Source organism: Impatiens glandulifera, chromosome 7 (genome assembly GCF_907164915.1).
Source record: "Impatiens glandulifera chromosome 7, dImpGla2.1, whole genome shotgun sequence".
Lineage (NCBI taxonomy): Eukaryota > Viridiplantae > Streptophyta > Magnoliopsida > Ericales > Balsaminaceae > Impatiens > Impatiens glandulifera.
Window position 1 is genome coordinate 9,003,032 of NC_061868.1, and position 15,408 is coordinate 9,018,439.

Below are 15,408 nucleotides of genomic sequence, written 5' to 3' on the forward strand. Positions count from 1 at the left end.
TTTGAATTATAATGTATGATTTTTTTTTTATGTCAAATTCCAATAATTTACTTCCCTAGTTTCAATTTTCCTTATTTCATTTGTGTTGCATGATTTGATATCTTCAATAAGTGTACATTTATTCTTTCTATATACTTTTTATGCAAATAAATTGTGTATTTTTTTTCTTTCAATTAAACGTTTAAATCCAAATAGTCTGTTTTAAAAAAAAAAAATCCAGAAAATAAGAAATCAGCATGTATTCTATGTGGTATTATCCCTCTTTTACTTTTAAGTTCTTTCTTAATTCTACAATATAGTACAAAAGTTCAATGCACAAACAAACAATAATAACCCATTCTGCTTTTGCCCTGAGAAAACCACAAAAGAAAAATAACCATCTAACTTCTCTCAGCATTATGAAAAAATAAAATAAAATATACAAACCAATGGTTACAAATCAAAATTGGTTATTGAAACAGGCGACAAATTGGGTCGGGTCCATGGTGTGATCACGATGCGGGTATGCAGAAAGAGGAACTTAGAGGTGGAGGCAACACGCAGACCAAATGAGGGCCGGGAGGGCTAAAACTCACATTTGCCGCCTCAACGTTTGGCAGTCCAAGTTTTGGAGGCCTAACATATCCAGCCACCAATGGCATGCACAATATCGAGATAATTATCCTCGAACCTGTCATTTTATTAGCTCGTGTACATATAAAACCAAACCAAACCAAACAGAGCTAACTGTGTTAAAATCACTAAAGAACTGCATTTACCTTTTTTTGTCAACATAGAAACATGGCCTTTTTTCCTTCCCGCAAGCATCCAGTTATCCGAATTAGCATTAACTTCATAAAATAGCTCGTCCTGAAATAAAAGACAGAATATATTATTTCCTCTTCCGGATCCAAATCTAGAAGAGATGTATGGATCCGAATCTAGATGAGAAACTATAAATAAATTTATTTGAAAACACTTTTCGGTGAAGTTTCTCATCAGGATGTGGATTCAAATGAGATTACATTAGAACTTAGTTAGACACAATTTTAAAAGAATTATTGATGGTTTCTCATATAGATCTAGACTTTGAAAGTTTTTCCAAGCATTTGAAAACACCTATTGGATATGGGATTTTCTTTGGAAGCATTCTCTTTGTGAGACAAATTTTAAAATATTGACGTTTTCCCATATATAATAAGTGTTTTCAAATGTGGCCTTATGGGCGGTTACTCATTTGGATAAAAAAAATAGATAGTGTTTTCGCATGAAGTCCCACCACCATGGGCCTCGCTTCATTCGAGCCGTTTTTAGTGGAAATCGAATTTGAGACCTTTAATCTCTTAGGCAAGATTCTTTCCAGAAAAATGTTTGTAAATTTGTGTGATGGCTTACATCACAGTTGGAAGAGGCGTTGTCAAAATCCTTTAGTCTTTCAATTCGCCATGTCATTGATACGAGTTGTCCCACCCTGAGACCACTTGAAGGAAGAGAAAGAAATCCAATAGCTAGACAAGGGTCTAGCACTGGCCGTTGTAGAACAAGAGCACTCTTGAAGATGAGATCTCTTTTTACTTCTTCTACTTCTTCTCCAGATTCTTCTTTAGGTGCAATTGCAACAGGAGAGTGAGCACCGAGATTCCTATCACCGTTGATCTCGTATTTTATATTCAGTAAGCTATCTAGAGTAGACTGCCCGCTTTCATCTGGATATTAAGAAAGGAAAATAAGTTGTTCTTGCATTATTCTCATGTAATCAGTTATTAAGACAAACAAGAATGTGAGATCTACGACTAACTGTTAATAACGGGCCACTTGGAAACATTTTGTTTTTGGCATGGATGAGAAGTCGCCAATAAATTTATTTGAAAACACTCTTTTTGTTAAGCATCTTATCTTGATGTGCATTTAAATGAGATAACGATTTGAGAATAACTTAATTAGACATAAATTCATAAAATTATTGATGTTTTCCAGATACAATAATGTTTTCAAATGGAATGCATTGCACTTCGAAATCTAATATGTTGTTCTTCATTTTGTTGTTTTGCTTTTCAGCTTATCTAATCCATGAATGCACCTTACCTTATTCTTCTCTAATATAAAAGTTGACCTTTTTCAAAAAAAACCTCTTTTAAAAATAAAATAAAATAAAATAAAATATTTATAACCCTAATATATTTTTATCCAAACAGTATACTTTTTTATAACCTACATCAAACAAGGTTAACCACTTGGTTATTCAAATAACCCTTTGATCAAACAAGGCTTAGTATAAACATATTTATTTAGAAGTTGTATTTCGGACAACTAAAAGAAGAAAAAGAAGAAGAGAAAATTCTTAGTTTTTAACTAGTGAGCAGCATGTATGGTGAAGAATATATATATATATATATATATATATATATATATATATATATATATATATATATATATATATATATATATTCAGAGCTATCGTCCCGATAAAAAAAATATTCTTGTGATAGGGCCTGTTCCTGGTCAGAAATATATTTCCAATCCTAGCAGGAAAGGGAGGTATGAATCTGTTAGATACCTGTGACTCAATTGGTGAAATAGTGCCTCTCCCCCAATCCCCCAAAAAGCATGTTTTTTTTAAAGGGAAGAACATTTTCATTAGTCCACGGTAACCGTGGTGAAACATTCAAACTAAGTTTAATACAAGTTAAGTTAAGAGATCTCATAAATTAATCAAATCAAACTCAAAAGACATCAAAGAAAAACAAGCCCCAAAAAACCTCAAGGTTCCAAATTCAGGTTCCAAAAAACCAGAAGCCAAATGTAACTAGTCAAGATTATATTCAGACATGTTACCTTCAGAAAGATGCAGGCCTTGATTGATTGGAGGTATTTGAATAACTAATTAATTATTTCTATATAACCTTGTTTGATATAAGAAGTGGATTATTTTAGTAAAATGACTAAAATATCTTATTATTTAATATTTTAAAATGTTAAAAAGCATAAAAATAAGGGTAAATTGATTTTTTGTTTTGTTATGATTTGAGTGATGTGGTGGTAAATGGCTATATCCATGTAATTAAGAGCTCAGGTAGATAATATTGAGAAGATGTAAGGTATACCTTCTGAAACGATATCCCTAGCCGATATGGTGAAAAGGATTCCTGCTTTAGAACCCGGGGAAACAACCAGTGGAAAGAAGCCAGTCGCTGGTCTCCCTTCATTTTGACCCAAATGAACAAACCCATCTTGAAGATCTAGCCAAGCGTCGTAAATAATTAAGGATGTTCTCACTTGAGAATATAGAATCACCTTCATTAGGTAACAAAGATACCATATGTTGTAAGAAAGCTATAATTATGGTGTCAAGACCAAAAAAATAATAACTATGTCATAGAACCTTACAAGGAAAATAAAATTACACATGTATATAAGTCAGTATTTAATAACTCTTTTTCCAACAAGCTTACAGATAAGAAAAATAGGAACTCATCAATCAATTTAAATTAAGTTTTTGATAACTGTCATATAAAAATCACCAAATAACCCCTTATTCCATTGTCAATCAAAGCATCAAGTAAAATACCAAATTACTCTTACTTCATTCATTATAACATTTTAAATATCAAATACAAAGGATATTTTAGTTACTCACCCAAATAATTTTTTTTTTATCAAACATGTTTTTCTTTAAAAGAAATGCTACATCAAACAAGCTCTTAATTGTTAGATTCAATTCAAATTAAGCTAGAAAATCTAGCTTAATTCAGAAATTTATGAATGACTTAACTCGGTATTATAGTAAGAACATACAAAGATTAATTTTAACCAATGTAAGTTAATCAAATTACGTTCCTAGAGTAAAATAGTCTTTAAGTACTTTTTCGACATTAGTTTCACATTTTTATCAAATCAACTTACATATTGATGATTAAAATTCAGATATTTTCATTTTCTTTATTCAACATTTATTTTCCACACACTGAACTAGTTCGGCACTTAAAATTCAATATTCAACACTAAACGCTTAATTTTCAGGAAACAATAATACACTTGGGAGCCTAAATCACATATCTGTTTTATATTCACTGGAAAATATGATATAGTACCTGCAGCATTAAGGAGCCTAAATCACGTATCTGTTTTATGATCACTGGAAAATATGATATAGTACCTGCAGCAGTAAGGTACCATCACTGCATTTGTCCACAACACGAGTACTGACATGAAACGGGTCAGTGAAATGCACAGCAAGGGTTCTACAGGATAGAAAACTCAATGTGTCAGATTCAGTCAGTTTAAAAATAAAATAAAAAACTTTTCCCACAATCTGAAGTGTCAAAAGAGAAGTAACATTGCCTTTCAAAAATCTGATTATGTGATATTCCAAATTCCAGCTTCAGAGCTATTGTTCTCAATCCATCCACAAGACTAGGTCGGTCTGTATCAGCTGTAGATACAACACACAGAACACTGGAGTCAGGAAGAAAGGACAAAAAGGATATTTATGTCAATTTCCTAACCTGCAGATGTTCCTCTAGCCAGGCTTTCCCGAATAGCACAAACAGGAATCCATAAAACAGACGTTACATCACTTGCCCAGTCAGGAAACTTTATTTTACCATCCTGAATAGTCAAGCGCTCAGTAACAACAGAGGATGAGGAATCACTTGACTTCTTTGTTGATTCATCAGCATATTTCTCCATTTCAATGACACATGACTCCTCAATTTTTAAACCAGGACCAGAATCAATATGCAAGACGGCACCAACAAGTGAGTATGTGATGGGCTTAACTATTACACCAACCCACTGAGGTTCATTGATTAGCAAAGCAGATGAAACAGCAGCAGCAAGGTCAACTAGAGGTCTTGGTTGAGACACCTAGAAAAAAACATTTTGAGCCTATTTGTTATCATGCTTTAATATGTGGATAATGATTGGAAAATTCTATATTTGTTTTGTTTTGCCAAAAATCACAATAATCATGACTTTTATACCAAATCAAGCCAAAAATTACACTATAATGTGCATCATGATCTAGAAAATACTAACGAGCATATTTGTTATCACATTTTATTATGTGGAGCATGATCCGGAAAAATCTACATTTGTTATTTATGTCAAAAACCACAATAATATAAATATCATGACTTTTATACCAAATGAAGCAAAAAAAAAAAAACATTAAAATTTGGAATATGACCTAGAAAATATAAAATGATATTTGTTATCACATCTTATTATGCGGATCATGATCCGGAAACGTGGAGGATTACGATCCAGAAAACAATCTTATACTTGCCAATTATCCAATGAGCCCGTGATTTGAACAAAATACCCTTTTCAAAATAGGCTCTTTAAGTACTAAAAATAAAAGTTCAGTATAATATAATAATCACAAGGTTATTTATTGAATATCAATTAACATAGAATAGGCAATGCTGCATTTCCTTGCATAATTTTCTTCAAACAACTTATATTACCTTTAAGATTGGTCTTGCAGGCTTCTCGTAGCTCATAAAATCATCACTATCAGCAGGTCCGCCTTTAGAAAAACTGTGAGATCTGAATCTCAAGTGACCAATCTGACCAGTAAGAACTCCTAGAACATAAGAACCGGGTTTCTGAGGAGGGACAGAAAGTGTTATTGTATTCCTGCCTGACTTTAAAATGATGGCTTCCGAGCTTTGTCTTGCCTGAAAAAAGTAGAGCATAGAATATTATGAATATCACAGCATGTTTACTTTCAAGTGTTGAAATCAATCATAAGCCTATTTGGAAACTGTTTCTTTTTTCTTTTTTATCATAATCCAGATTATTTTATATATGCTTGTGATTTTGGCAAACATAACGAATGTAATTTTTTTCTGAATCATGGCCTCCATCATAAAATGTGATAACAAAAGAGCAAAATGCACCTTAGCGCCTTCGTCAGCATTGTATGTCATAATAAGTGTCAGACTAACTGAATCGAGTGTTATATCATCAGGAAACCCACTCCAAATTGTGACATATAGGGTACCAGGATCGCCATCACATAGCTCCAATGGTGGTCCAGGGTTGCCAGAGAATGTTATGAGCGATGACACATCCAGAGGCACTGGCTGTTTCATTTCACTATGTGCAATACGGACAACTTCAGATTGGAAGGCTTGGCGCTCCAATGTAGAGAATAAACTCTTATCCAGAGAAAGTAATCTCACACAGGATGATAAATAACCAGCTTGGTCATTGAGAGTTTTTTGGCACTCTGCCAAATTGGGAAGAACTTCAGCCAACAGATCCTGCCATCCTTCCCCAGCGTAAAGAGCACACACTTTTTCATAAGACTTTGCAGCAAGGTCAAAATTTCCATGCTTGTGGGACACAGCTGCAATTTCTCCATCTAGGACAACTCCGTGTCTTTTCCACCAAGAGCGATGATAATTATCAGCAGCACCCTTTGTTAGTTCCAGATATTTTTGCTGGAAAAAATATTCAGGATATAATAAGTTAGAATATCAATAGATGAATAAGCAGCAGAACTAACAGATATTTTTACAAATTATTGAGCTAACAACTACAGGATGACAATTACCGTGTTAAAAAGCAGTCGGAGTGAACTCAGCAAACAACCGAGTTGACTCAAGTCAGTGCCAAATAAAAACATAATGCCGAGAAGATTGTTATTTCCCCCCTCATTTTCAGCAATTTAAAATTCTTCTATTATATATTATTCCTTTTATATAGCTATCAAATATTCTCAATGCAATCTCTATAAATTACCTATAGGAATAGAGTAATCTATTCATTGAAAAATATTTTAAGGATATCTTGGAAGACCTTGAAGCTCTCCAACTTTGTGGTTTACATATTGTTCATTCTATTTACTTTTCACTTAATGACACAATAACAAAGAGCCGAAGGGAAAATTTGTATTGGTGACTAAATGTGAGATGTTAAGGTTGCATGCAACAAAGCTGCAATAGTAGGTACCTCGAATTCCTCTACGGATGACAATGACTTCCAAAGATTAGGATCAGAAATTGTATTCTTCATAGCATGTTCAGCTGCAACATAGATCTCCGAAAGTCTCATGGGTCGATCAATTAAGCTCTCTATTCCAGGAGAAGAATTAGTACGGGAAATGGCATTTGTGTGTGACTTGGTTGATGGTGACAATCTCATATCTAAATCTGAGCTGCAGTTACACAAAAAACAAAAAGAATAGCAAGGGAAGAAGATCTAATTAAGTCCAAGATGACAACATTCTGAAATTAGTTGAAATCAAGTTGTAAAATGATTAAACACATTTTGAGGTAAATAAGTTAATCAAGTCAAGTAATATCTTGTAAGTGACGATAATTTTGAACGGTTTCTTATGTCAGTTACTTGTGATGTTCACATTGAAAAAACTATAATTCTTGAATCTTGAAGAGCTCACAAGAGTCAAGTCCACTCAGGACCGGTCCCGAGGATTGAGCTGCCCTAGTCCGATCCCAATTGGCCAAATTGACATATTTATACATATGTAATAAAAAGAAGAAAAAAAGATGTGCCAGATAGGGGTTGACCCTACGAGCTTCTACTTAAATAACAAACACTCTATCCAATAAAATACTAATATTTTTTATATTTCATAATAATTTTAGGAAGGGAGGGGGTGTTGGGCTACCCCCTAGGTAGGGGATGGGGCTGCCCAAAATGGGGGTCTTGCTTGCCTTATCCTGGGAACGGCCCTAAGTCCACTAAGCACAACTTGATATTCTACTACAAACCACGGATTTGCTCTCTTGTCCATTGAAGACTAAGTGTATCTTCTCAAGGAGCATAAGGGCTTGTTTGATGAAGAATATTTCAATTCAATCCAAATTACCACTTATACTAAATCATCCAAGTTATCAACTAAAATGACTAAGCTACCCTTTTTAGCCACTTATACTATTTCAATATTTTTTTATATAACATCTAAAATATATATTTTAGCCAGTTAACATAAATAACCCTACGTAATCCACTTTTTCATCAAACAAGGTTTTTCCAAAAATATCGGTTATTTAAAAAAACATTACATCAAACAAGCTCTAAGTTAGAATATAAATGGTTCTTATATAACTGTAGAATTATCTCTTTCTCATCCTTGATATTGGTGCAATTTACTTGCACTCAACATGTTTTGTTTATACTGCATTGCTTGTTATCATTTCTTTACTTTTATGGTACTCAATGTCTTTTATATTCTACACAATTATCATGTAAATGACAAGTTATATTTGAATATTATTATCACTCTCAAGAGCTCAATATTCTACAATTACCTATCGCCAAAACCAGCACGGCTATCAAACAGTTCATGTACATTCCCAACTGAAAGTGAAGCTCTTCGACGGTTAGCTTCACGCAGAAGAACAGATGGCTCGAGAGGTAATGGCCTCCTTTGAATACCAAAGTGTTTTACCCTTGGTGTAGTCTGAAGAATCACCTGCACCAGTTATTACATATTTAGATTTATATATGGTCTATCATCTTTACTGCAACAGGCAACTCGAATCAGAAGCATATTGAAATGAGCATGTCGGTAATGACTGGAAGTAGAAGAACAATAAACTAGACCTTCAATATCTTCAATATAATAATGAAGGTCAAATCAAGCAAGGAGCTGCAGTAGACTCATGCGAAAGGCCAACATTCATATTATATGGTCAAATGGAAAAAGGGACATAACTTCATTGTTTTCCAATTTCCGTGTGGTAGACTAGGGACTGAGGCTTCTGCTGGAATTATATATGGAAACGTAATCCTTCCTGTTGAGCCAATTTATATTTTCCTATTTCAAGTTCCCACATAAATGCTTTCGTTGGTAATGAATAAGCCAAATAACTAAAGAGATTATGACCATTACCAAAACATTGACAAGTATTTGTCCATCCTTCATGAAAATGATTTTCAATATTTGTAGACTGTAAGAGTCAAGAAATTCACTGTAACAAAAACTGCTTTCTCCTTTCATTTAATTATCCTATCCTTAAATAATATTCCAATATTTCTTATTTCAGACGTCCCAAAATAATTTCTCTTCACTAGTAGCATATAGTTTTAAGGCGTCGAGAGAGTATTGTTTCCCTCCTCAAAATAGCAAAATTGAACTGATCTCATATGAACTTTCCACTCTTCACAAGTTCATAGATCACCATTTAAGATGTCATCATGAACCAGCATAAATGGCAATACATCCTATTCGTGTAATACCCATTTGCAAAAATTTCATGTTCTTTCCTTATTTGTCAAGTTCACATATCATCAATTATCTGGTTATCGTGCAACCTTGAACAAAATTGACAAAGTCGGGTGTTTCAATTGATAAATCACCTTGTTCTCTTACTGAATTGAATTTTTTATGAGCAGGTTAACTAACAATGAATGACCAAGTAGATGTTTGCTTTAATCCTTAGTAGTTATGCTTATAGGCCTAAATGGTACATATATATGTGTATATAACAGCATAATAATGAGAACCATACCTTTTCCTTATCAAACACATCAGAAGAAGTATCAGGGGGGAGCGAAGGCCATACGGCTGGCTTAGGCCAAGGTAGCATGCTTAGTAAAGCACTACAAGCAAAGAAGAAAACACTTGTCATGCAGAGAAGTTCGAGACATTGTGAAGTAAGCCAAGAATCTCAAGCACTTCATTCAAAGCATGATCTTTATAATATCAAGAAACAAGAAACTAAAGAGCCCGTGCAAAGCCACTTATATATAGCAGAGAACTTTCACTAGTACCTGTTCACTGGACTTCTCTCGATCTCAGAACCATAACCTAATAGATATGCAAGCCGCATGAACTGCAAAACCATAAATACCAAATTTACAGAGAAATTTTATTAGCAGAGATGTAGAGGACCAAAAATGAGCAAGTGTCAGGAGATTGGCATATTCCGACAGGCAGACCCCTGGGGACTCTAAAATGTTGACAAATGAAAATACATGAGACAGCATATGTAGCTTCGGTTTGGTGATTGACATCACAGAAAATTTTCTACTTCATATTTAGTTTTTGTTAGATTAATATGCATTGGATTGTAGATAAAATTGATAAGCATGCTATCTCGGTACAGAATGTTAGTATTGCTCTCAAATTAGCACAAGATATAAAACATTCACCTTAGTCCGACAAAGAGAATAAAGATCCCCTTGAAGGCGATGAAATTCGTTTTCTACATCAATTGGCAGCGGCCCATCACCAGAATTGGAAATAGTTGCTTCATTTAAAGCCAAACAGGCAGTTATTACCCAAACCTCACGCATGCAGAAGGGCAAGATACTCTGCAGAAACCCCAATGAAACAACGTGATTGAGAATGATTTCAATCTTATTCTCACCAAAACCTCAGAAAAATTGAACTGGAAAAGGGAAACAAATAAAAATGAAATCACCTCGTGCAATGTCAGTTCCTTCGAGAAGCTGATTATAAACGAATAACCTCTTGATGCAACCTCAAAAGGTCGGTTCAACTTGAATAACAGCTGAAAAAATGTACAACTTGTTATTTCTGCAGAACTCTTATCTTCTTTTTCTCATTCTCCATGGATAGTTGTAACAAGACCACAGGTACAAGTGTCAGAGAAAATTAGATTATTAACATGGAGAATACATGGGAGAGATTGAAAAAATAAAAGAGGCCATCAGAGACATCAATGTAAATGGAAGTACAGAAGTTTTTTCGAAGTTCTCCTTTTCCACTTCACTCTCTTCTAATCAATTATACATTAGGTTTGATTGAAAGGACAGGACAGAATGTGCCACAGTCCTAAACCACTTATCCAGTTGATCAATTATGTATATGCATGCACAAAAAGTCCAATGATCTGGTTTGCAAAATAATATGATAATGCCTAGCTAAAATTGCAGGAACTAAAAGGTCAATATTATGTATATGCATGCACATTAAGAAATTGATACCAGCCACATTAACTCACACTATATTCAAATTTTGATACCTTGTGAAAATACTGACATGTAGAGAAGCTCAAAGTTAATACTATGTTGGCATATTCAGGTATTAACAAAACAAAACAAAACAAAGGTAATTCAACAACAAAGTACCATGCACAAGAAATCAAAGAAAATGAGCAACCTTAAACATTCCTATGTGATAATGAGCAACAAATACCAGAAAAAAAATCATACATGTTTATCCATCCATAAAATATGACTACATGACTACGTTGAAAGATTCAGCTGTGAATGACACAATTGCTAATATTAGTCTAATAAAGGTGTAGGATGAACATAAAGAACAAAATCAATGTATGGAATTATTTTTCATTATCACAAACAGATAAAAAGTAGGGGAACAAGATAGTGATATACCATAACATTGCAGTGTGATAAATGAAAAAACAGTCTATCCCAAAGCTACAAGGGCTTTGTCAAACAAACCTTTGCTTGACAGGCAAAAAGATACTGCCTAAAATCAAATTCTCTAAATGAATCATCTTGAACTATCTGCATTAATGGCTTGTTTCCAGGTCTCAACAGTGCAGCCTGATCATCACCTTTGTCCACTCCTCCAAAATCTCTCAGCCTACCAGCCATTTTAACTAGAGTCCAAAAGTATCAGAGAAAGAAAGTTAACAATAAACTATGAGAGAGAGAGAGAGAGAAAAAAGGGAGAAGAATCCATGACACATTGGGAAAACAGGAAAAAAAATAAGAAGGTAACTGTCAATTAAAAAGGGAATAGGAATATAAAACAAAAAGGCATATGAAGTCTGAAGCTTGTAGAAAGGAGAAAGTTCAAACATGTAAGGAAACAATGCTAATTGAATAATAAGCCAGGCTCTATGCTTGGATACCATATAAGATGATTGAAATCTAGTTTCTCAATAATAGAAAGCTGTACTTTAGTTTAGTTTCTTTTATAACAAATCATAGCAAACAAATGAACATAAACATCTGATGGAAATTCACATATGAAATCTGCCTTGACAGAACAATCAGCTGGATATAGGAGAAAGTCAAGTCCTAAAGAGTGGGAATATTGAATAAATTGATGTCCCAAACCATGTGAGCCTGAACCAACCAATTGGACCATTTATGACGCATAAAGCTTTTTCCTTGCAAATGTTTATCTTAGGACAAACTCCCACAATCCTACACAAGTCATCACAATCTAGCATTCCTGATTCCCATGTCTGCTCATTTCTCTAGATACATGGGGTAGAAGAAGCTGAAAGAGGTGAAACGAGGTTCCAACTCATAGTGACACCTTTAGAATATGCATGGCAGTCAGAGGAAGACTATAGATGGCTTTCAGGCATCACAGTGGGTAACAATGAACTGACTGGGGGTTAAGACATGAAGTTAGCATTTATGATGACTTCGTTGAATTATAGAGAGTTCCAGACTGTACTAAAAAATTCATCTACGAGAAGATCATGCTATGGGTATTAGTTAATATTTGTCCATGTGTAGAAGCTTCAGACAAACAATTATTTACCCAAGTGATTAGGTAGTGAAAACAATAGTTGATAAGAGAATACATCGTCTTATCATCTACATAATGAATATAAAATGAAGAAAACAGTAGAACTACAAAGCTTAATAGTAATACATTAGGCACCTGTCTCCAAATAACAGAGCTCTAGTTCGTCATATTCACGTAATGAATCTTCATAAAGATGAGCCATCTCAAACATGAAAGCCAGGCTTTCCTGCAAAATGGCAAAGGAAAGGCAATGAGCACCATATAAAATAACTGCTACAACACAATGCAACTCTTATTCTCTTTTACATTGAAATTGATGCATCATGCATGAAACATGGTTTGAAATGATAGAAATGTTATATTTGAGCACCGACATGTACCCTGCAAGAACTAGAAACATAGGAAGTAGATATTTTCTTCTTTGTTAATGGGCTTAGACCTCACGAACAAAGGAAACATGCACTAAAAGCTGTTGCTTTATGAACATTTAAGAGATTCTTCGTTGACATTGCATCAATCTATGTCATTCTTGTGGTTATCATAAGGGCATAAAGAACAATTTCGGCATATGTTCTACCTTTAGAATAAAAAAATTGCAGAAGTTCCAAACCGGCAAAAACCGCTGTTCACTTAGTTTCCGTATCTCGTCCTCATAGAACTGAGTGCGCTTATCTAGTGTATTCCTGATGCACTCTGTCATCTTGGTTTCCAAGTCCTCCCAAAAATTTGATTCTGGTCCATGTATATCAAGCTTGCAGCATCTGCATGAAGCATTTATCAGAATATCATAAGAGAAAATAAAGCTTTTTTCCAATCACAAATTGTCAATTTATAACTGAAAACGTCCTACAATTTTTGTATTTTTATCTCTTTATAACTTGTTTGACCTACTGTTTCAGTCGAGAAACTGAATGACACATTAATTTGTCTCTGCATGTAAAGACAAAGGATGTGTGTGAAGGGAATCGAGGCCTATTAAATGATTCATATGACAAACATCAATTTTCTAGATAACAACTTGACATATCTATTATCGATCCTAATTACTGAATGTAAGATTTAGGCTGGTGGTTGGTGGCCTTATTTCCATATGGAGGTCATGGGTCCAAACCTGCCATCATAAGCGAGTATCCACTCTCATAACTCATCTCTTGAGAATTTGTTGATTCCTATGGTACAAATGCATTGAGCACTCTCACGTGGAGAAATTATATTATATGTGTCCATTCATTACTCATAAGTGGGGGATAAAGATATTACAAATTGAGATGTCATCGTCACCATGATACTTATTTTTTCTTGTGAAAGCATATGGGGAAAGGAATGGCAAAATCCCCATAAACAAGCTCACCTTTCCCTCTTCTTTGAACTGAAATCCACCTCAAGTTTGGCATACACCTTTTTTGCGAGCTTGGTAGCTTGATCATTGTGTTGCGGGGCTTTGGATACAAACACAATAAACCACTCACGTTCATCATTTTGGATAATAAGCTTCAGTCGAGGTTTAAGGATAGTTTTAAACTCATCAAGATCCTACACAAGAAGAACAAGAGTTGACTAGTGATCCAAAAACAAATTAAAAATGTAGCAGGTATACAACACAATAAACCAAGCCAAATTTGTGAAGACACAGAGAGGTAATGATTAACATCTAATGGAAACATAAACAACTGTTTTACCTCACAAGTAACCAAAACAATAGTTGCGTATGGTTCTCGAAACCAAAACAACCACTGCTCTTGAGGATATCGACTGCGTAGTCTTGAATCTGTAGTTAATATGTACTCAGCTTGCAGTTTATCCACAAAAACAGGATTGCGTGTCTTGTTATTCAAAGAAGCTCTTTTAAATGGCAACTGCTCTTCAAACTCCTTTTTGACAGTTGGCCACAGGTCGCTCACATCTTCAACTGAACAAATCAACGAAAAACTTAAGCATGCTTATCCACTCATAGAACAGTTAAGGCAAGAATCAGTTACATAACTTTAGTAACCGGCAAAATCAACTATTTCCAATTAATGTCAATATTGAAAATTTCTTCATTTGTCTCTCCTACAATACAATGTATGTAAGAATAATGTGGTACATCAGTCAATCCATTTATGTAATAGAACTTTCACATATATCCTGTGGTTAAAAATAGTTCATCTTCACCAGTCAAGTATGAAAATCACCAAAGTAACTTTTTCACATATAGATACACGAATGTCATGAAAATAAAAAAGGTATTGCCATATACATAAAGCAAAACAGCTAAAAAGGTCTCGCAATTCGTTTGAAATTCATAATTCTGCTAAATTCGATTACGAGTAAATAAAAGTGTTAGTAATTAAGACAAGGAAAGCAGGATCTATGATAATCACAACTAGATTCCGATGTTAAATTGAGAAATGAACAAAAAGTGGTACGAAGAAGTGAATAATGTGAGAGAATGATTAATGTACCGGCAATTACGAGGCGATCAGAAGAGTTTTTGATACTCTGGAACTGAGCTAAGAAATTGGCCATTGTAGATCTAGCGAAACTATGCGGTTAATGGCGAATTCGACATGGAGAAGTTCGTAAGTCGGGGAATTTGTTCGATGCTTGAGAAAGAGAGAAAACGCCGTGTTCGAGTTTGATGAGATCTCCCACTTTCTTCACTGAACTTGTTCATATGCTTGAACCGAACGGCGTCGTCAACTTCTTCTTGCAGTCCTTGTCGGGTTTCAGATCTTCACTTCGATTTTTTTTTTTTTCCAAAAATCAAACAAAACAAAATATTAAATATAGCCCCCACACTCTTTACTAATGGTTATATTTGTGCTTTACATTGTAAATAATACTCAAAACCAACCTTTTTTTAATTGGACAAGGACTCATTTGATAAAAAACATGTAGGTAATTGGAATTTTAATTAGTTTATTTATTAAAATAATTTTTTAGTATTTAAAATTTAAATTTAAAAATATATATGTTTTAATATTTTAGTTCAG

General features: G+C 34.1%; 1 protein-coding gene across 1 annotated transcript; it reads right to left on the reverse strand.

Moving 5' to 3' along the window:
- Positions 1 to 226: 226 nt before the first annotated feature.
- Positions 227 to 15,151, reverse strand: LOC124944777 (trafficking protein particle complex II-specific subunit 130 homolog). Its single transcript, XM_047485120.1, has 21 exons — positions 14,878 to 15,151; positions 14,113 to 14,342; positions 13,785 to 13,966; positions 13,011 to 13,194; positions 12,569 to 12,659; positions 11,386 to 11,546; positions 10,380 to 10,469; positions 10,108 to 10,269; positions 9,727 to 9,788; positions 9,465 to 9,555; positions 8,262 to 8,425; positions 6,940 to 7,144; positions 5,883 to 6,428; positions 5,448 to 5,660; positions 4,485 to 4,845; positions 4,321 to 4,411; positions 4,136 to 4,220; positions 3,084 to 3,273; positions 1,375 to 1,685; positions 759 to 849; positions 227 to 670 (listed from the first exon to the last, which is right to left on the reverse strand). Exons 1-21 carry the CDS (start codon positions 14,939 to 14,941, stop codon positions 492 to 494), a joined length of 3,753 nt encoding a protein of 1,250 aa, XP_047341076.1. The 5' UTR covers positions 14,942 to 15,151; the 3' UTR covers positions 227 to 491.
- Between the last annotated feature and the right edge of the window lie 257 nt (positions 15,152 to 15,408).